The sequence below is a fragment of the Dendropsophus ebraccatus genome, chromosome 8 (assembly GCF_027789765.1).
Source record: "Dendropsophus ebraccatus isolate aDenEbr1 chromosome 8, aDenEbr1.pat, whole genome shotgun sequence".
Classification (NCBI taxonomy): domain Eukaryota; kingdom Metazoa; phylum Chordata; class Amphibia; order Anura; family Hylidae; genus Dendropsophus; species Dendropsophus ebraccatus.
Window position 1 is genome coordinate 64,171,887 of NC_091461.1, and position 24,023 is coordinate 64,195,909.

At 41.6% G+C, this 24,023-nt stretch overlaps 1 protein-coding gene across 1 annotated transcript in view; it reads right to left on the bottom strand.

Annotated features, from left to right (window-relative positions):
* Positions 1-24,023, bottom strand: part of GBF1 (golgi brefeldin A resistant guanine nucleotide exchange factor 1) — a 134,469-nt gene that overhangs the window by 101,428 nt on the left and 9,018 nt on the right. Inside the window, exons 2-3 of the mRNA XM_069981850.1 lie at positions 23,597-23,702; positions 19,229-19,295 (exon numbers count right to left, since the gene is read on the bottom strand). Of these exons, the coding sequence (XP_069837951.1) occupies positions 19,229-19,295; positions 23,597-23,692 (163 nt within the window). The 5' untranslated portion in view covers positions 23,693-23,702. The remainder of the gene's footprint in view (positions 1-19,228; positions 19,296-23,596; positions 23,703-24,023) is intronic.

Consider the following 24,023-nt stretch of genomic DNA (forward strand, 5'->3'; position numbering starts at 1 on the left):
TAGATTCCTATCAATATATCACCCATCCACACTGATTCTAGTCCAAGCTCAAGAGGAAGGTGTTGAGTAATGTTTGAGCTCAAGTGTTCACCATAGTGATATTATATGTTTTCACCCAGACTTCTCAGTGCAAGCTAACAGAAGACCTAAATATAATTCACTGGCTCCACTTTGGGAATATCAATTTGCTAACAGATAACCTGGTTTCTTAGAAGATGAAGCATCCCAAAGCACTTGGGAGGAATGAAACCTAAAGCCCATTTAGCTCTGCATGGACACTCACTGTGAAAGCATGAGGCCCAAATGTCTGAAATCACAATGTCATCACGCAACAAATATCAAGTATACTAGAAACTTGAGTGTGAGTGTAATAGTGAACAAAACGTTTATATGTTATAAATACCAATGTACAAAGGCAGGAAATTTTTACATTGTCATATACTATGGTACTATAGTGGGGGTACAAAGGTTGGTACTATAACACTGGGGGCACCAAACTCCCTGGGTCCTTTCAAAGTATTCCCTCAACAGCTGCACAGCCAACCTGTATCAATCAGTTAAATGGGGCTAGGTTTCCATTCTTGGCACAGTGTATAGTCAAGAGTGCATGTCATGCAACTAATCCATGGTCCTAAAAGGGAATCTGTCAGCTGCAAGTCATGTTCCAAACTGCTGACACCGTTTGAGTCACTGCTAACCAATTTTAGTGCAGTTATGGTGGGTTTTGTTGGGTTTTTACCTACTCCCTCCTAAGAGCACCAAAGTAAAGGAGGCTCCAAAACAAATTCTCCTTGTAAATTGTTCCCAATGCAGCTGCACTCCTAAATCCAATGTATTAAAAGAGTCAAATGGGGCTGGATTGCTGTTCCTGACATAGCAGTGGGTTAGAGCAAGGATCACCGGAGAAAAAGTCTAACTATGCATAGTGCAATCCCTATCTTACAGGTATAACACAAATCAGGTCTTGGCCTGGGGATGTGGGAGCAAACATTATTCAAACAAAGTGTAAAAGAGAAACTGATATAAAACTTCTCCTTGCAACCAGTCACTTTTACCTGAGCTGAGCAGTCATTGGTTGCTATGGGCAGTACATACCAGTTTCTATTTTACAAGATTTGAGAAAGGCTGAGGGTGAAACACAAATGTGAATCTAGTCCAAGATCAGTCTGCATTTTCCATGTTCAGATTATGTCTTAGCTCCTGCAGAGTCCCTTGTATCCCAGGGGTTAGCTTTATAACCAACTAGAAAATGTACCCGGCGCTGCCCGGGTATAAAGTGTCAGTGTGTTAATTAGATTTATTCCAAGGTCACCCAGGAGGCCAATCTATACCCTTGTTTATGGGGAAATCGCCAGCTGCCCTACATACCCCAACAGTTCTCCACTTGTTATGTAAATTTTAACTTATGCATATTAGAAATAAACTAAAAATCTATTAACATCCTAAATAACTAATAGCCAAACTGAGATGTCATAAGACATATATACAACATTGACAAGTTTATTGCCAGGTGCTTAGACAAAGATTTTTACCTGATCCAACTCTGGAGCAGGCAGCATACAACTCTCCATGCAAAAAACATGAAGAATCCAGATTGGGCCTTGTTTATTGTCATTGCAAATCATAGCTTAATAGAAAACTATAATCATTGAAAAGATATTGTTTTATCTGATTTGATAAAAGGAATTTGTGGATGCTGTCCAGCAGCATATCCAGTAAGGATGGTTGCTCCCAGCACATGGGGATGACATGTTTGATTGCAGAACCTGGTACCATTGGACAGTTTTAGTGCATCTAGATTCCACAGTTGTTTCTGAGTTTAAAAACTGAGTAGTGCACAAACTGTTCTGGATCTATTGTGGTGTCAATGGATTTGTAAGAATAAACAAACCCTGACAACTTGTTAAGAAATTGTAAGTTTACTGCATTTACCACATTATTTCTTGGAGCCAAAATAGCTCTTTGACATAGACAGTCACAATAAGAAGTTCTTCCTTTGTTAAAACTAAAAGCCAATGTCAGGGAACACTGCTGTTCTAAGGTGCTCAGGTGACTCTGTGGCCCAGCATAAATCAATGAATAATACCATGTTTTCCCGAAAAAAAAGACAGTGTCTTATATAAATTTTTGCTCCCAAAGATGTGCTAGGTCTTATGTTTCCATGAAGAAGAATTCGTGTGTGTATGTGTGTGTGTGTGTGTGTGTGTGTGTGTGTGTGTGTGTGTGTGTGTGTGTGTGTATGTGTGTGGTCAGAGACGGACATCATATTTGTGAGGTTCAAATCTGATCTCCAGAACATTGTACCATGTATTTCTAGGAGTCTATTTTTCCCCAAATCTCTCCTTGTAAGCTAGCAACAGGCCTGGCTTTTATAGTTCTGATTCTTTGGATCTGCACATTCATATCTCTATAGAGCTGACTGAGGCTAATCACCTCCCCTTTGCATTGCTGGGGACACATGCAGCTATAATTATGTCACCTGTGTGTGCAGTGTGGAGATTCTCCCATTCTTTTCTATGGGGCTTTCATCCCCACCCCCCTCCTCTCCTGTACATCTGGCAAGGATAGGACCTTCAATCCAACCTTCCTGAGCAACCAGGAACATTTTTTTGAAGTCTACATTCCCATGTGTCTCAACAGCAAATCTGCAATTGCCATTATGTAGAGACCATCATAAATACTGTACAGCCCCTGGTGGATATTCAGCCAAAAAATAATCCTCTAAGGCTAAACTGTTGTCTAAGAAGGACTACTGTTGCACTGATCCAGTGGGGTCCTAATATGACTTTTTTGTTCTCCACGACAACTAAATTAAACCAATCTGCCACTTACGTTCCTCCAACCTAACTTTGAAAACACTAAAACAAAAACAGAAGGAATGATACCGGCTGCGGAACACATTCACTATGCAATCACTGCTAGACCAGTCTTTATTAAGAACATGGGCACTCATCTCCAACACTATAATCCCAAAGCTGCTATAGTAGTTAACACACATACAAGCAGTTGTCATCTGGAACATGTAAGATGTAACTATCCACCTAGTATCCACACTGATTTGGACATGAAAACTGCACCAATTTCCACATCCAAATTAGCATGGTATTGCATGTCGTTAAAAAAAAAAAAAAACTTTGCTCATGCCTTAAAAATCTGGAATTTTTTCAAAGTTTCAATAACAGACAAAAACATCTAACATGCTGAATAAGAATACAGGTAAAACTGATCACAATGAAGTACCACTGCCTTGTCTCCTACACTAAAAGTTTAGGAAAATCTAACAGAACAAAAATGTTACAAGTTATAAATCATGAGACAGACAGATACAAATGAGTATGACTACTGTGCTACCAATGGGGAGCAGAGGGGCAACCCCAGAAGTGCAACTGAATATTCTTCAAATAAAAGCCAATGCTTCCTTTCCCAGGACAATCCATCTCCTCCTCCATCTACTGGGGCTCCTGCTATATTTACACATCATATCGCTGCCCATGACAGAACTCCAGCTGCATAGGCTGCAGTGCACATGTCCCTGTCAATCATCCCAGAGAGGCAAGAATTCCAACAAAGTGTTACACACATCTCTTCAATTAATGCTTTCTGCGGCATGCTGAACTCTGAAATACAAATCTCTACATAGGTCCAGGTTTATCAAAGGGTGTTAAATAGAAAATGGTTTAAACAGACTAAAGCAACCAATTACAGCTCAGCTTTTAACTTTCTGGTAAACTGAGAAGTGAGCTGTGATTGGTCGCTGTGGGCAGTTTGCAACAGTTTCTGTATCACACATTTTAAAAAACTAGGCTTCTAAACATATTGAGACACCATGGAAGAAACAGAACACTGATTCACAGGTATTAGGCTTGAAGCTCATGTGCCGGTACAGTGTTATGCTTAGGTGCAGGTAAAAGATGGAATATATGTGTGTAGAGGGAAAAAAAAATCTGCTTCTATGTGGATGGTGGATGTAGATCTAGAAAACATGTAAATATTTGCAGAGCACTGTATAGGTAACTCACTGCACTTACTGACAGCAGCTCTGTGTGTATCTTGTAGAGCTAAACTCAGATTTCCCTCCTCCAGGCTGTGCTGTCCTGCTTTGTGGTGAGCCTGTCCATAAGATGGCCTACATGGAGGAGCATGTGACCATGCCCCATCCCCTAGTTTCCACCACTGAGCCTGTATAAGCCTATGGAGGATACTGGGGACAGGGCATGGTAACATGCTCCTCCATGTAGACCATCTTATGGACAGAATCACTACAGAGCTGGACAGCCTGGAGGAAAGGAGTCTGATTTTAGCCCTATGAGGAACACAGGGAGCTGCCATCAGTAAGTAATGTGAAAACACTTTTACTACAAGCAAAACAGTTTTACTATAAAGGCCAAACTCTTAGTGGTGCGTTCACATATACAGGATCCACAACAGATTTGATGGTGCAGATCCGCAGCAAATCAGTTTAGAAAGTGAGAAAGTTTACAAAAGAATAAATCATTGGAGGGCTGAGCACCCGGCCTTTTTTTGCAACTTTTGTGCAAAAATAGCACCCTGCCCCCAGGTTTTGTGTGTTACTTCAATAAAACAGAGGTCTCAGAGTGTTCCTTGTGAGGGGGAACTGCACACACACCATCACTCCATTCACTTTTATGGGGCCAACAGAAAGAGCCATGTGCAATCTCTGTCACACCCTACTTTATTACAAATGTGCAACTCGCAGCAAAATAGCTGGAAAACGGCAGCAAAAATGCAACACAGCCTGCATGATCTGGAAAGTAAAAAGCACTCTTAAACCACAAACTACAGTTAATCTGAAGAATAATCAACCAATTAAAAAAGGGAGTGATTAGGATACAAACATAAGGATTGGTTCTTCTATTGTACCAATATAAAAGTATAATGCACCCCTGCTTGGAGAATGTTTAGTAATCTGCATCACTCACTGCCACAGACCATATTACAATCTAATTTCTTTGCAACAAGCAAACAAACGCAGTATGGAAAAGTCAACTGGAAGCCAATCAACATACCAACGTGACTTAGGACTGTATGAGGAAACTGGAGAGCCCAAAGGAAAAAAAAAGCCATGTGGACGTAAGAAGACAACAGCAATTTCACACATATAATAACCCAGACCATTTCAAACCAAAGGACAATAATTGCCCAGCGCCTCATTCTAATTATCTCTGTACTGACCTCGCTCAAGCATCTGGTCCCAGTACACGGGCTCTGATCTTTCTCCCTGAAGTCACTGACAGCTTCCTCTCACCACTGCCATACAAACACATACACTGAACCAGAAAGGTCATGCTGCTGCCCAACTACAGACCAGGGAGCACCAATCGTTTAATACCACAACGTATTACTTGTGTCCTTAAAACCCCCAAAAAATGTAGTAAATAAGTCTGCACATTTGAATCCCACAACCAATATCCCATCATTTAGTAGGTCTTCTAATTTCCTAGAATCACGCCACTGTTGTGCACAGACCATTTCTGGTATTGCAGCTCAAAATTTCTTTGGAAATGGCCATAAAGTTTGACAAGAGACCCATCTATTCCAGCTCAGGCTGTCTTCACATATATTCGGTGGTCCAGCTTAGTTTCTGTGCTGAAGGAAAACTGCCATTCACATGAATAAGATCAGTTCAATTATAACAGTTCATAATATGCAGTGCAGTGCAGTCCAGTAAAACAACTGAGTGAGGGCTATTGTTTTCATTATTTGTTTCTTTTTTTTTGGGGGGGGGGGGGGGGGGGGGAGCACTGCATTACAATTATATCACTAGATCTACAATGGTTATAGCGTTTGTCACTGGTTAAAAAGGCAATTTTGTAATTACTGTCTGAAGGTAACAGTGAAATATTTTGCGCTGCATTTGGTTGCATAGTTATTATGGTGTTTTTGCTGCTATGTTGTTGCTAGTTGCAAAACAAAGCTGTTATTCCATCAAAATCGCAGGAAAAACAACATTTTACCATTAGTAAATTTGTGGCAAAATAGTGTCAAAATCATGGCAAAAATGCATAATTAACGTTAGTTAAACGCCATAGGTGAACACTGCCTCACGTTCAACCTAGGGTGGGAATGGATGAAGAGAGGGGTGATGGATGGATAAATTCTATAGTTTTACATACTTATGTCTCTCCTACTTGACAAAGGGGCAATCTATGCCTCGAAACGCGTTGTTTATGAGACCATTAAAATTCATCGTTTTACTTCATTAAACCTGAAGCCGTGAAGCGCCGTCATTCTGGCTCCTGTGGTCCCCGCCTACCCCGAGGATCCGACACTTCATCTACCATAGTTTTACATACGCATTAAATAAATTGACCTGGTGCATGAGTTTTACGTCCACAGCATTTCAATTTATGAACCACATTCGCTGCAGATTTTCCCTACTGCCTTCTTGGGAAATCAAATCCTGAAATTCTATTTTTTTATATTTAATTCCAATTTACATCAATGCTAAAAACCTGTGGCAGCAAATCCACACACTGTAGTGGATTTACTGCATTTTAAAACATATATATCTCTGAACAGTAAATTCTGCAATTCACAATAAGTTTTTTATGGCAAGAAACAGGCAGTCTATTTATAGTGATTTCAGGCATTTCTATAAAGTGACCTTCTTCAGCTAGAATACAGTGATTTCTAGAAGAAAAGTAATTCTTAAACATATTCTAAGCATTGTATAAACCATGTTCAATCACTTAATACCAGATTATGTAAAAATGCTAAAGTTAAATGGTAAAAGTAGGATAAAATGAAGTCAACATCTGGCACTGGCCGCTGTCAAAATTGCAATCCATTACACTGACCATAGTTTACATTATAATATTTCTTCCTTGTTCCCACACACAGAATATAAGAGGAAGTCATGGAGAGCTTAAGTGATGTGTAAAAGTAATGGCTGTTTAAAGTGAAAAGTAAGGAAGTGTACACAGAAGGTAACATGTGGCAGTCGGTCTACAACACTGCCATCATAGAGTGTGAGAATAAGGGGTACAACATGTTCCTCTCCTTCATGAAGGAAAGACAGTATTTCTACTTCAGAAGGACAAATACACAATAGTCTTCATCTGCTCTTGAATATTCCTAATGTATTTTATGACCTCCTTTAAAGCCACAATAAGACATTGATGCCATGAGTATTGAAGTCACTAACATGAAAGTCCTGAAAAGCTCCTTTAAGCATAGTGCGTCTGTCGACTAACTGCTGTTTATCTGGAAACAGTAGCACTTATGACTAGAGATGAGTGAAGTTACAGTAATAATGAAGCAAATCGCTTGGTCGCTGATTTCTGCAATCCGCTCATCAGCCGGCTGCCTTTTCACTCACTGACACTCTGTGCCGCTCCTCCCCGGGTGCTGGAAAAAGCTGAATCCAGTCCTAGGAACCGGAGAAGTTCCCCAGGACTGGATGCAGCTAGGCCTAGCACCTGGAGCGGAGTGGCACAGAGTTAAAAGGCAGTTAGCTGATGAGCAGATTGCAGATATAATGAAGGGTTTTACTTTATTATTACTGTAACTTCTCTCATCTCTAACTATTACTATAATAAGGTGCAACCCTATGTGCAGTTATTCCAGAAATACCCTCTATCCTGCTTGAGTACAAGTAGACTTACATACAGTACAACTTTATGCTTCGGATTTGCCCACACTGAAATCTACATGTTAACAAATGTAGACTTTACAGCCGATTCACTGTGAACAAGTCAGTGACTTAAAACTATGGCACATGAATCTAGCCACAAAAAGGTGCTGGTCAAGCATAGCACCTGACAGGGATTCTCCTTTGGTGTATATTGAGAACCTACGTCATTTACCTTCCCTACACTAGAATACTACAGAGTAAAGTTTTCACAGTGTTAGGGGTCATTTACAACACGCTCTGTAATCCATGGACTATACGGAGCGTGAACCTGCAGTGGACTCGCAGACCAAAAAAATGTTTGAATCTTCGCTGGACTGTACTGATACAGCCGTGTGGCTTAGAAAAACATGGCTGATTTCTTTCAGAAACAGCACCTCTCTTGTCCTCAGTTTAGGTGTGGCTTTGCAGACCAGTTCCATTGAAGCAAATGAAGCTGAATTGCAATACCACACACAACCTGAGGACAGGGTAGTGCTGTTTTTTGCCACAAGGTAGCTGTGATTTTAGTAATTCTGAAAGACCCCTTTAAAGTGACACTGTCACCTCCTTTTTGCATTCTGACATCTCTACACAGGTGTAAAGGGTAAATTTAGCGGTTTTCATACCTTATTTTATATCATTACCGCCACTTAGCCCCACCCACAGTGCCACAGTTGGTCCCGCCCCCTAGCCGGCCATTGGAACAGGCTGGCCGAAAGGTCTAGACCCCACCCCCTTTACTTCGGCCAACAAATGGGTGTCAAGAGGGCGGGACCAACTGTCTAAGTGGCGCTAACGCAGCGAGGCCACGCCCACTTAATACAATCTGCAGTTGATAAAAGGACACTTTTTACTTGAACACACACCATGACGTATGATATGAAATAAGGTATGAAAAACGCTAAATTTACCCTTTACATCTGTGTAGAGATGTCAGAAATGCACAAAGGGGGTGACAGTGTCACTTTAAGTATGATCAATTGTGCACTGGCGATTTATCCATTCTTTCGAGTGAATATGGGAATAACTGTATATTCTCTCTGTCAGGTAAGCTAAGAATATGTGCAAACTGGTCACTCGCCTTTAATCTAATATAACATTTTATTTAAAGATTAGAAACTAATTAGTTGGACAAATATTCACCGGGGACATCTAAAAGGGCACAAATAACACATTAAAAACTTTTGATTCCTAAGATATACTTAGGTAGCTCTATTACAGCTCTTCTCACGCTGAAGTGATTTGTGAACTACAGAGCAAGTCTTTATGCTGTCAGATGTATGGGAGGATTCCTTCCCTCTGGAACCATAAATACATTTCAGAACTTACCTTCTATTCATACTTGTTCATGTCATCCCTCTCAAATGACTGTTGCTGATATTACTAGCTACAGTCTGAAAACAGCTGTCATTTACAGTGATGAAAGGCAACTATGCCGTTTACCATAACACTGTTTGCCAAGATACAGGAATTCAAAACGCTGAGACGTCACCCTTCACAAGCATTACTAGAGAAGCCTGGAGGCAGCTACATATTGCACTGCATAACATACACAAATCTGGGATGTCTGTAACTATAGACAATATACCTAGACCCCTGTCAATGTTCCAGCTCTTACTCAGGCTTCCTTTACAAAGAAACCATAATGTTTTCAGCCTGTTACAGTATGCGGGAAGGCCTCAGTTACTACCTTCCTCCGGAAATGGTGCTCTTATTGCCTTTCCTTACCCATAACTAATCTGGGAAGTCAAATCTAGTTTTTGCTGTTACCCTACCCTTCCTTTCAAGTGGCACAAAGCATCTGAAGAGCTTAAAGGGAACGTGTCACCTAAATTTTCTTTTACTGATAAGATACTAAGATACTAAGGGCCCTATTACACTGGACGATTATTGTGCGAAAAATTGTTATATCGTTCGAATTTAAACGATAATCGTTCTGTGTAATTGCAGACAAGGATCGGAAAATCGTTCGTCGTTGATTTAGATCTGAACCTAAAATTATCGTTAATCGTTCGCTGTAATTCCGCATTTTTTCACTAATCATTCAGTGTAATAGCACATTGCCCATTGTTTTCCTTAGATCAGAAGGAATAAACGATCTTAATAATGATCGTAATAACGATCATATGTAACTTCCATCCTTCTGTGTAATATGGTGAGCGATTTCAGGTTAACAACAAACAATCTCGTTTGCGATCTTTTATTGTTAGTTGTTAAAGATCGCTCCGTGTAATAGGACCCTAAAACTTGTTCTTTTATACTAATGTTTCTATTTTCTGACTTAATTTTTTTTTATTTATTTCACTTTTTGACATGGTTATCCGGGCTGCCATATTGCTTGGGCTCTTCCTAACAGCATTAAAGGGGTAGTGCGGCGCTAAACAATTATTCACTAAGTAACACATATTACAAAGTTATACAACTTTGTAATGTATGTTATGTTAGTGAATGGCCCCCTTCCTCGTGTTTCCCCCCACCCACGCCACCCCCGGAAGTGTAGTGCTCTATACTTTGGCTGTCCAGGCATGATGGGAATTGTAGTTTTGCAACAGCTGGAGGGCCGAAGGTTCCCCATCCCTGCTTTACAGCAAGCTTCATGAACAAGGACGACAATTGACAGCGTCTGTCTCCTTAAGATAAATGTGAAACATCATTGAGCGTCCTCTGTGACCTTTGAAAAGTTTATTCCACAGGGAGCTGCTATTGTCACTTTACGGCAGCCTCCTCTTATCACTACAGACACAACAGGAGGTCTCAGCTTAGTTTTAGACCCAGTGGTGAGAATGAAAACTGGATTATTTGATAAAATAGATAGAAAAAATACAAATTAGAAATAGATGCCAACAAAAATTCTTAAGAGTATGTTTAACATGACAACTTAATTTAAACAATGGGTCATTTTCTGATGCCCCATTCCCCTTAATGACTGGGGGCTGCAGCTTTTAAAAGAACTAAGCCCTCTAATTCTTGAAGCAGATCCTATAGGTTAGAACCACATCAGTAGCTGTATTTACTAACTCGGGTATAAAAATGATAGAGTGGCCACAGTTAGAAAAAAAAAAATCACTTTATAGCAGAAACACAAATCATAAACATAACAAAAACAGATTATATAATCAGAAAACAATTGTTTTAAATAGTTTAACCTTTTGGTTTAATAAAGAAAAAAAAAATGAATGAATGAAACTTTTTAGTTCTAAAATATAACTAAAATATTTAGCTAAAGCATGGAGTTTTGCACTAAAGAAATCTTGGTTAGTACTTTTTATTGCTTTTCCTCGGCACGGTTGCGGAGTCAGTGTCAGTATAAATGTACCAACTCCCCACCATCTCTCACACTTCCCTACTCCACAGAGTTTACTGTATACCTGCCATTCTAAATTGGATTAGACTTAAAGCGTCACTGCTCTGTAACAGGGTGTAAAAACCACACATCTATTCTTGTCCATATGCTTTGGTCTTGTCCTAACCCTGAGCGGTACTGAAAGTGGTTGGTGGAACTGCTCAATTCAGTGCGCCTTTTTATGTCTTTGGAGCTATGTCGATGATTGTCCAATGACAGACAAGAACAAATGATCTGTGGCATGCATTTAAGATCTCCCCAGGAAACATATGGTGCAACACTGGCTGGATGAGCCTCCTACCAAAATTAATAGCATGAATTTTTTGAGGCCTGGGCTTCACTAATGATAAAACAATATTCCGCAATCATTTGCCTTCCAACAGACCCAGACAAAAGTTCCAGCATTATCTTCTACGCCAACAGTGATATGTAATTGATCACTTTCACCCAAATGTCCACACGCTATGATCGCTTCTCTTTAGCTCACTGTAAGCTCTCTTCTGGCTAGGTTTTGGTTTTTATTTGGCTATATGCACTTCCCATTTCATTCAGCTGACTTCTTATAGGTCTGTCACAATCATTTAGTCTTGTTTCCATTCATTTCTTGATAAAGATGTCTTTCTTGCTCTAAATCACGTTTTCTGCCAGCGATGTAAGTTAGAGAAGTGTGAGCAGCAGTTTCTGTACAAACGGGTAGTGAACTTACTATATTCATTCCCCAGCTGCATGTGGAGGAAGATGCAATGGCTATGCTTAAGAAGTTTATTAACTTTACCTTGCAGGAAAATGACATGTAGAAGTCAAGACAAATTCTTCTCTCAGCTCAGAGCAACACGTCTGCTCACAGGGAATACTGCAGGATATGACCTCACAGAAGGGGAGGAGTTAACAGAAGCAACGGCATATGGGAGATTACCCTATCAAAAGCTAGATAACCTAATAAAACTGGCCACTGGGTGGCAGCATACATGTATTAAAGGACAACTCCCATGAAAAACTTTTTCCCAGTAATTGAAGCACATTACAAAGTTATATAACACTGTAATATACTTCAATCACCTGTCTGTCCTCCTTCCCTGTCTTTTCCCTCCTCAACCCCCCACCAGGAAGTGTAAGAAACTCCTTCATACCTAATTACTGTCGTCACCAGGCTGCTCTCTCAGCTCCTTCTAGTGACGATGAGTCATCAGCAGGAGGGCTGCTCTAGCTCCTGTCACACCAGCCTCCCCCTCCCCTGCCTGGTCAGGTGACTAGGCTTGCTCAGCTCCCATTGGCTGAGCAACTGTAAGCCATCTGTCATTCTGCAACTCTAAATAATGACTCGTGACTGACTCCCGGCACATAACCAGCTACAGGACCCCCTCCCCCATACTCCCTCCTGCTGCCGAGTGCACTCAGTGAGTGAGTGAGTGATGTCACTTGCTTATCTTTCTCCTTATGGCCCTATTCCACGGAACGTTTGTCGTTCATAAATTCGCTAAAACAACCGCTCGTTAACGATTAATTCACGACTATATTTTGTGAACGACAACATATAACACGTGAACGATAACGATTACTTTGCGGTCGTTACATGCTCGTTTAAAACGTTCGCCGGGGTGATAATTTGAATACAACACACCTAGTTTTTCAACACATTGGGTGAACGATTTCACGATTTCTAATTCAACAAAACGATTAGCGAATTATCGTTGAAAGACTAACGATTTTTTTTCGACATGTTGAAAAACATTTTATAACGACTGAACGACGGTTTTGCTGTAGTCGTTCGATCGTTTACATCTATTCCACGGAACGATTATCGTTAACGAGCGGTCGTTTTAGCGAATTTATGAACGACAAAACGTTCCGTGGAATAGGGCCATCACTCCCGGCATGTCAGCTACACAGACGTCTTATCTCTCCCCTGCTGCCCTGACCTAATTAGGGACGGCCATCCTGCAGAATGTACACTACAGTGAGGTGAAAGTATGTGTGTGAAGCTTCAGTGTGTGTATATAGCAGCCTGACTGAAGAGAGCCAGAGGGGGTCATGTTTAGTGTATGATGGGAGTTGTAGTGAATGGAGGGGCAGGCACTTGCAGTGTCACAGCAGGGGGCTGGCTTGTCACAGCAGCCAAAGTGCATCATGGGAAGCTGAAACCAGGAAGCAAGGAAGAAATGAAGAACAAGACTAGAAATCAGAAGGTACACAGACGGTGGGAAATTCAAACAGTGACAGCTCAGGAGGGATGATAAGTATAAAAGCTAGGTTTCTGATTGGTTTTTGATTTTTTTTCCTTAGCGTGGGAGTTGTCCTTTAACATATTATATGAAACAGAATAGAATTCAGTATGTGCATCCCTGCTGGGACAGCATAAGCGTTGTTTGAGATATATTTCATGAAGCCAGAACATTCAGCTATTAAAGGGAATCTGTAACTAGATGTATGCTGCCCTGTCTAAATATGGAATAATATTTTAATGTGTATTACATATACTAGATCGATTTTTTCAACTGTTTGTCCATTTTACCCACATGAAAGACACATCACCGGAAATGTGAATGAATCTCTATTTTTACAGGGGCACCACAAGTGATAACGGCAACCACCATATGTCACTTGCAGAAACAGCCACTGGAGCGGACCGGCTGCCTTAACTGGAATATACGGGAGGACTTTAATTGCATTGATTGACATGAAAAAAAAAATCTAAATCACAGACTTTGCTGCCTGAGAAGCACAATGTCACCAAATGTAAGTTACATTAATTTCTTTTTATAAAGTCGACTGGCAAAACGGAGCACAATAAGAGTTAACACAATAGGGAGTACTAATGGAACAAGCAAGTAATCCATTGGAACAACACCTAACATTTACATTGCCGCTCTGCACTCATTATGCAGGCTTTTGGTTAAATAATGAACAAAATGTATTACAGACGCTGAAGAGAATCCCAAAATTATAAAACAACCCGAAAAGCCCCAAGGAGAGAAAACAGAAAGAAGGATAATATTGACAATTCTAAAGGGCACAGTTTGACTGTGGCTGTTCTTGCTACACCTGATCAAATATGCACCATGCAAAGGGTGGGAGCGAGATAATCATAGGATGGGAAATTGCATCCTTATAGAATAGAATCTTTAGGGAGCGGACCACTAAAAAGAACATGGCAAGCCCTTAGTATAATGGATGAAATCTTTTATTATTCATTCATAACATGCTGTCAGCAACTATCAGACATGCGGCTGTTACATGCTTTTCTATCCATTTAAGACAAAGGAAAAATAATAAAAAGAAAAACTCGGTTTTCAGACTGTGAACTGGATCTTGAGGTTATGATGCAAAAACCTCACTTTTGGGTTTTCCATTCCAGTTTTGTATAAAAATTACAACAGGAAATGTTTGGCCCAAAAATCCTGTTCCAGTAGTCTTGGTTGACACATAAATAGTATGTCCATTCACACATGGACTGCTGTAAGTGGGGCACGTTAGGTTTTTTCATTTATTACTCCAGATCTTTTAACCTGTGTTACCAGACAACCTTTAGGCTGTGGTCACATTCTGTATAAACAACTGTCGCTGTTTGACATGTTCCTGTGGCTGATACTACCATATTGGCCACCGGAACACCATTTTATTTTATTTGGTTTGCAGGCACATTTGGGTGTGCCCTCAATCCAATTAAAGGAGAAGTCCGGCCAAAATTAATTTTTGATATGTTGTTACTTATGAAAAGTTATACAAATTTCTAATGTACATTAATTATGGGAAATGCACATATAGAGCTATTTCCCTTAATTTAGTAGATCAGGAAGTGTTAGAAATATCTCTGAAGAAGTGACGTCACGACCCAGGGTGTAATTCCTATGGAGTGTCCAGCAGGGGGCGCTCTCTATATAGAAGTCTATGGGACTTTATTGTTTCTATGGGTTTCTATGTAATGTAATGTAATGTAATGTAGTGTACAGTGCTTTATTGAATGAATACATCTATGGAATACTTTGGGGAGCAAGTGTCCTTGCTCCCCAAAGTATTGCATAAATGTATTCATTCAATACATTCAATACACAGTAAGCCCGCCGATCCGCCGCATTTCCGCCGAATTTCCGCCGCATTCCCGCCGATCCGCCACACGCTGATCCGCCGCATTCCCGCCGATCCGGACCATATACATTGAACTACAGCTCCCATCATCTGCTTCTAGTATGAACAGGTGATGGGAGCTGTAGTTGGGTAAGGGATATGACATGCCGCCGGGCGCAGGGGGGAGCCGCTCAGTACACAGGAGCGCTCCCCCCTCCTCCTCCTCCTTCCGGGATAACTTCCGCCTATACCAATGCTGACTCCCTGCCTGGCCGCCGCTCTCCGCTCTCATATACCGGCTCCCGGCATCAGCGCGGACACCAGGATGCATCGGGAGCCGGTATGTATGGGGGGGAGAGCGGAGAGCGGCGGCCAGGCAGGGAGTCAGCATTGGTATAGGCGGAAGTTATCCCGGAAGGAGGAGGAGGAGGGGGGAGCGCTCCTGTGTACTGAGCGGCTCCCCCCTGCGCCCGGCGGCATGTCATATCCCTTACCCAACTACAGCTCCCATCACCTGTTCATACTAGAAGCAGATGATGGGAGCTGTAGTTCAATGTATATGGTCCGGATCGGCGGGAATGCGGCGGATCAGCGTGTGGCGGATCGGCGGGAATGCGGCGGATCGGCGGGCTTACTGTGTATTGAATGTATTGAATTTATACATTTATGCAATACTTTGGGGAGCAAGGACACTTGCTCCCCAAAGTATTCAATAGATGTATTCATTCAATAAAGCACTGTACACTACATTACATTACATTACATAGAAACCCATAGAAACAATAAAGTCCCATAGACTTCTATATAGAGAGCGCCCCCTGCTGGACACTCCATAGGAATTACACCCTGGGTCGTGACGTCACTTCTTCAGAGATATTTCTAACACTTCCTGATCTACTAAATTAAGGGAAATAGCTCTATATGTGCATTTCCCATAATTAATGTACATTAGAAATTTGTATAACTTTTCATAAGTAACAACATATCAAAAATTAATTTTGGCCGGACTTCTCCTTTAACTATTGAACTCTATGCAATGTACAGTCGTCAGAACGGCCATACATTTTGTGAACAGAGCAGAAGAACAGCTGTTGTTAACACTCCTGCGGCCGGAAAAATCTACATACTAATATTAATGAAAGTTTAAAAACACTTACAAAAAAAAAAAAAAAACCACACTGGTCCTGCTGCAGCTCTCATTCTGACGCCAGTTACCTCTTTAGTCTGCCTGTTTGGCCAAGCACTGGCTACAGGACCGGCCTGCTCGGCCAATTACCCCGACAAGACACCTGAATGGGTAGGTCCTGAACTAAGCACTCAGCAGCAGGTGAAGAGATGAGCAGCGGGGAACCAGAATAAGAAGTATGGAAGCTGCAGCAGAACCAGCAGAGGACCAAGGGTAGGCAGGTATAGTTTTTTTGTTTTTTTCACTTTCACCACCCCAGTTTTACATACATTTGTAAGGAACCAGGAGATCCCTTTCATGGCATATATTATTAACCCCTTAAAGACAGAGCCAATTTCGATTTTTGCGTTTTCGTTTTTTCCTCCTTGTGCTTAAAGGCTAAAGCAGTTGCATTTTTCCACCTAGAGACCCACATGAGCCCTTATTTTTTGCGTCACTAATTGTACTTTGCAATGACAGGCTGAATTTTTGCATAAAGTACACTGCGAAACCAGAAAAAAATTCAAAGTGTGGTGAAATTGAAAAAAAAAAACGCATTTTGTTTATTTGGGGGAAATGTGTTTTTACGCCATTCGCCCTGGGGTAAAACTGACTTGTTATATATGTTCCTCAAGTCGTTACGATTACGACGATATGTAACATGTACAATTTTTCTTGTATCTGATGGCCGGTAAAAAAATTCAAACCATTGTCAACAAATATATGTTCCTTAAAATCGCTCCATTCCCAGGCTTATAGCACTTTTATCCTTTGGTCTATGGGGCTGTGTGAGGTGTAATTTTTTGCGTCATTATGTGTTCTTTCCATCAGTACCTTGATTGCGCATATACGACTTTTTGATCGCTTTTTATTACAATTTTTCTGGATTTGATGCGACCAAAAATGCGCAATTTTGCACTTTGGGATTTTTTTGCGCTGACGCAGTTTACCGTGCGAGATCAGGAATGTTCTAAATTAATAGTTCGGGCGATTACGCGCGCGGCGATAGCAAACATGTTTGTTTATTTATTTACTTTTATTTATAACCTGGGAAAAAGGGGGTGATTCTGACTTTTATTAGGGGAGGGGGATTTTTATTAATAATGACACTTTTTTTTTTTAACTTTTACACTTATACTAGAAGCCCCCCTAGGGGACTTCTAGTATAAGTGCACTGATCTCTCATAGAGATCTCTGCAGCATAGATATGCTGCAGAGATCCATGAGATAGGCACTCGTTTACTTCCGACTGCTGCAGCCGGAAGTAAACGAGTGCCGAGCCGGGGACGGCGCCATCTTGGAGCGGTCCCCGGCCGGCTTCAGAAACGGAGATCGCTCCTTCGGGATAACATCCCGGAGGAGCGATCTCCTCCACTAGACACCAGGGATAAGCTGAATCCGGTAATCGGATGCAGCTGTCATGTTTGACAGCTGCATCTGATTACTGTATTAGCGGGCAGGGCGATCGGACCGTGCCCGCTAATACCTGCGGTCCCGGGCTACAAGTGGCACCCGGGACCGCCGCGGTTCAGAGCGGGGTCGCCGCGCGGCGCCGCTCTGAACTCCCTTACAGGCAATAGGGCGTAAATATACGCCCTTTGTCGTTAAGGGGTTAAAAATAAAGAAGTTTAAAAAAGGTGGTTTCACCTTAGAACTACCTGTTTCTTGTCACTCAGGTGACAAGAAAAGGAATACAGTGTGTGAAGTAACTTCCAGCAAATGTTCAATGCAGCTTTATGGGTACCGTGTAAGGCAAAGAAAAAAGTGAACATGGTGTTTATACATCCTAACGCCTTGTGCGGCCTTGTTTGCAAAGCACAAAGTAAAACAAATCTAAATTTACGGAGCAATATCACAAAAGTCCATTGCCAGATCAGTTCTTGCTTCCACATGGTAGTACAGCAGGTGCAAATGCCACAAGGAATACTTTGACATTTCTAAACCCACCTGCTACAGCAAATCTGTATTATTCTCGTAGGACTCGTAGAAGAAACAGAAAAAGACCTGCAGTGATTATGATCACACAAGACACGTGAAATCCAGTGGTGTCATTACATACAGTAGAAGGGTTTATGGTATAACTGAAGTCATATGAACTAGGTCAGAGCCAGCTTTGGACCCCAGTCTTGTTTACTTAAATATATATATTCTAGCAATGCAAATTCATATGTAAAGTGAATCTGTACCCACATTCCTCCCCCCCATACAACTTGAACCGTGCGGATCCAGTGCCATTCATCCCTACGGGATTGACATCCCGCTGTGAGTATGTAAGTTAACCCCCCGCCGGGAGCATACATTACCTGCTCAGCGCCACGGCTGCATGTGAGGCTCCCTGCTCCCATCGGTCCTGCTCAGCACAATCAGACACGGGAGCCTCACATGCAGCCGCGGCGCCGAGCAGGTAATGTATGCTCTCGGCGACGGGGGGTTAACTTACATACTCACAGCGGGATGTCAATCCCACTGCGAGTATGTGCTCTCATAGGGATGAATGGCACTGGATCCGCAGCGGATTTGTCAATTTGTGGATCCGCAGCGGCTGTGAATTCGCTGTGCGGATCCGGTACATGTGAAGGCACCCTTAATCTAGCAGCGCTGTGTCAAAGAGGCGTGGCCTAGAGAACCCTAGGCCAGCTACGCTTCTATTCCTTTTCCCTGCCCTCCAACATCATCAGGAACACCCCCCGAGTGGAATTCTTTTTTGCAGCACTGTGTCAAAAAGGTGTGACCTAGACCACCGGTGTCCTAGGCACGGGACACCTCTCCGCCCCTCTAATCATTAGGAATTCCCCTAGGTGGGATTTGCAGTTCTGCAGCTTACTACAGCACATGTGCAGGATTTTGAAAGCCCTGAGGAGGAGGGGGGGGTTTCCTAATGATGTGGGGAGGAGTAAAAGGTGTAGCAGGCCTAGGGCATGGGTGCCCCAAACAGACGCCAGGAAAGATAATGGATTAAAGGTGGCTATCCTGTGACATTATGTAAGAAGAGAGCTAACTGTAAAAAGTCTGGAATACTCACGTTTTATATTATTCAGTATGTCTTTAAGCTGGCTAAAGCTGTGCAGCAAGGGGTCCTGTTCTTCATCCTAAAGAGATTGTAAAGAGTAAAGTAGAATGTATTAAACATTACCATGCAAAATGGGGTCAGTGCAACTACAATATCATGGCCAGGTCTAATGAGCGAATGAAGACACAACTTCCCCATAGAACTCATAGTAATATAGAGAAGGCTCTGTTCACTAAGGATTTGAAGGCTGCCCCATATCTCAGAACCAAAGTGCTGCAAGTTCACAGACAAGCCATCTCTAGATCCCCCAGCCTTTAGTTACTGTGAGATTCCTCTCTCATCCTATAAAAATTCCATAGTAAGAGACTAACCCGGTGGAAGTAGACCTCTTGTTCCATATCCATGTGGTTTGCCAATGTCCAGCATGAAAATTATATCTTTACAAAATTATAGATAGCTTTAATAAAGTTATATTACTTTGTAACCTTTATTTTACTAAACTTTATAAAAAAAAAAAAAAAAAAAAGTAGCTTTTTTATTTCTATATGTATTTCCAGTGCCTGGCAGCAATAAGCGGCGACACGGCCCCTCTGCTGCCACCACCGTTTGCATAAAGGACTGAAGAACGATGAGCCATGCAGTTCCTGATCTCCTGCTATGTTCTAGCGCTGCTAAACAGTGCGGAATGCCGCACTGAAACACCTTACTGGTTTCCTTTTTTATACCTCTTTCTTCCTTTTTTTCTTTGAAAATAAACATTATAGAGAAGAATTATAATAAAAAAATATAGTTATGATAAAAGGTGCTTGACAATTTCTAATAAAATTCATAAGTGTGTTTTAACCAGGGCTGTTGAGTCGGTAAGCCGCAGCTCTGACTCCTGAATTTTATCAGAACCGACTCCTGCTTCTTCATAAATGGCCGGTCATATACCAGGGAAGTTTTTTATCACACTGGCTCAGCAGCTTCTCCCTAATGTCCTACATGATCCTTGGGCGACTTCTAAGTGAATAAAGGAATACTGTATATAAAGCAATTCTCCTGTGTGCAGTGGATGCAGCCAGTCTCCAGCCTCCATGTCCTGAACTACTCACAACTAGATGGAGCAGGTGGTCTTTTCCTGCTGACAATCTTCTATGTTTCTAACTAAAAATTCACCATACTTAAAGAAACACTGCTAACAATGCCAGATACCTGTAATATAGAGGTCAGCCATAGTGATATACAGGGGGTCACATATAGTGATATAGAGAGGGGTCACACATAAGTGATATAGAAGGTCATTGTGGGGACACGCAATAACACACACACACACACACACACACACACAGCCTGCTGCAGCCATAGCATACACACACACCCACACAGCTTGCTGCAGCCATAGCGCACACACATACACAGCTTGCTGCAGTCATAGCGCACACCACACACACTCTGCTTGCTGCAGCCATAGCACACATACACACAGCCTGCCCCAGCCATAGCATACACACAGCCTACTGCAGCCATAGCACGCGCACACACACACACACACACACACAGCTGCAGCCATAGAACACTGAAGAAAAATATACAATCTTCTCCCAGAGAGAAAACACCACGCTGAGGAGAGAGATTACAGCTACACTACTTATGTCTTCTCCTCCTCCTCTATATTACACAGGATATCTTCATATTACACTGCTGCTCATATACAGTCTTCCAGCATCCAGAAAGAGAACAGCACAGATCTCCCTCCACACAATGGACTCTTCCAGCTCAGAAACAAACTGCCAAATAGTGATACATAGGGGTCAGCCATAGGCCCATATTTATCAGCTCTCTTTCAGCGTCCGCACTCCTGAATCATCGCAGCCCCACAGGAACTACCCACTCAGCCAGTCAGTGACTGCAGCGGTGTCCCGCCTCACTCACTGATGGGCTGAGCAGGCATTTCTGAGTGGGGCCGTGACGTAGAAACATACAAGATTTTCGACAGAAAAAGACCACTGGGTCCATCTAGGCTGCCCTTTTAGTATTTCCTTTCTTGTTATCTTAGGATAGATATATGTTTACCCCAGGCATGTTTAAATTCTGTTATTGTAGATTTACCAACCACCTCTGCTGGAAGTTTGTTCCAAGTACCTACTACTCTTTCAGTAAAAGAATATTTTCTCACATTGCTTCTGATCATTCCCCCAGATAACCTCTCCCATCACAGGATTGGGAGAACAATGCACTGCAGGAGTACGGGGATGGGTAAATTGAACTTCGATATTATGATCCCAACCCCCTGCCCCCATGGATTTTTTACTGATGCCCAAAATACCCCTTTAATTTCTGCCTCTCTCTTTAACCCTTTGAGGACCAAGCCCAAAATGCCCCAGTGGACCGCGCAAATTTTAATTTTTGTGTTTTTGTTTTTTCCTCCTCCCCTTCTAAGAGCTCTAGCACTTTCAGTTTTCTATCTACGGGGCCATGTGAGGGATTGTTTTTTTACAGGAGTAGTTGTACTTTGTAATGGGATCTTTCATTCTACCATAACATGTATGATGGAACCCCAAAAATATTATTTATGAAGCTATAAATTGGTGAAATCGTAAAACAGAATGCAATATGGTAACTTTTGAGGGGTTCCTGTGTCTACATAAGGAACTATATGGTAAAAGCGACATGATACCATTATTCTATAGGTCAGCCCGAACACACCCATATGCAGGTTTACACAGATTTTCTAATGTTATATATTTTTTTTTAATGAAATCCTATTTTTTGCTATTATTTATTAATAAAATGGGCCTATTGTGGCGCTTATAACGGTTTTATTTTTTCACATAAGGGGCTGTATGGGGTGTCATTTGTTCCGCCATGATCTTTAGTTTTTATTAATACCATATTTGTGAAGATTGGACGTTTTGATCACTTTTTATTAAATAATATATTAACAAAAATAAATAAATAAATAACCCTGGCACTTTTTTCCCCTCTTTGTTTACACCATTCGCCATGACGACCGTTATATTTTATTAGATCGAAAAATTACGCATGCTACAGTATATTATATATTTATTTTTATATGTTTTATTTATATAATGGAAAAGGGGGGGGTGATTTAAACTTTTATTAGGGGAGGGGCTTTGGGGCATTTATACAGACATTTTCACTTTTTTTTTTTTTTAAACACATTTTAAGTCCTCTTGGGGTGGGGGGGGGACTATACACATGCATTTATTACATTAAACACACTGATCATTGCTATGCCATAGGCATAGCATTGATCTGTGTGATTGGCGCTCTGCCGATTAAGCCTGCCTGTGGCAGACTTAATCATCAGAGTGCCGATCGAACCCCACGGAGGAAGGTGAGAGACCTCCGGCAGTCTGGTGAAACGATCAGGACCCCTGCAGTCAAACTGCGGGGGTCCCAATCGGTAAGTGACAGGGGACTGCGAAGTTTAAGGGGTTAATAACATGCTGCAGCCTGTCATTAACGGTGAGGGCCAGGCTGCTCACTGCAGCCGGCCCCCACCTCCTAAGAAGCGTTCATAGGAAAGGATGTACCGATACGCCCAGGGTCGTCTGGGGACAGTGACCCATGGCGTACCAGTACGTCCAAAGTCGTCTAGGGGTTTACACACGCGCAGCCTGCTGCAGCCATAGCACACGCACACATACAGCCTGCTGCAGTCATAGCGCACACACACATAGCCTGATGCTTCCACGGCACACAAACTCATACACACAGCCTACTGCAGCCATAGCACACTGAAGAAAAACACGCAATCTTCTCTCAGCAAGAAAACACCACACTGAGGACAGAGGCTACTGCTACACTACTTACAGCTTCTCCTCCTCCTTCTTCTCTATATTACACAGAATATCTTTATATCACACTGTTGCTCATATACAATCATCCAGGAGAACAGCACAGATCTCCCCCGCACAATGGACTCTTTCAGCTCAGAAACAAGCTGCCAAACAGAGACCAGATTACTGATATATGGAGGAAACTAAATGTATGGGAGAAAAGGTTTTTATGGACTTGATTGATAGAACATAAACTATAATAAAAAAAGAACATTTATAAAATTTATATGAAAACTCAATTATAAAATATTAGAGGTTTTTTTTTTTTGGTTTTTTTTTTATAGCTGGAGTCGGTAAATTTGTTCCCGACTCCAGAAAAAACTGACTCCGACTCCACAGCCCTGTATGCACATCCCTTTTCTGTACTTTTTTTTTTTTTTTTTTTTTACACATAAAAGTGTGCACAAACACCAAGAAAAAAAGAAGAAAATAAATCACAGTTGTTAGAGTGAACAATAAATTCACCCCTATGTTTCACAGCCTTACAGTGGGAAAACTGGTCAGCTACTGCCAGTAACAATTCTTAAGAACTTACTAAAGGAGTGTGCATGCTCCATCGTGCGTTGCGTTTAATAGCTCCGACAATGATGCCGATTTCTCCTTGAACAATGTAGATATTCTTGTCCACCATTTTAACAGTCCTAAAATAGTAGATAAAGGAAAGAAACATAACATCAACAACCCGAGACCTCAAACTCACACAACAGCAGATGCCTGAGTAAGCAAACACATTGCCAGCATAAAGCTACACCTGATGCTCAATAATTCCATGCAAATATTTAGCTAGCCATGAGAAAACACAGAAAACCATTAAAATTGTGGCAAAAAAATGAATAAACAAGAGCCAATAAGACAAGGATTTCAGTTATAAGGCTCAGGTGGCATCCACATGGGAAAACCATCTGCCCAAACTTTTTCCAAGCAGGACAAACAAATGATTATTGCTCAGGAGAAATCACAAA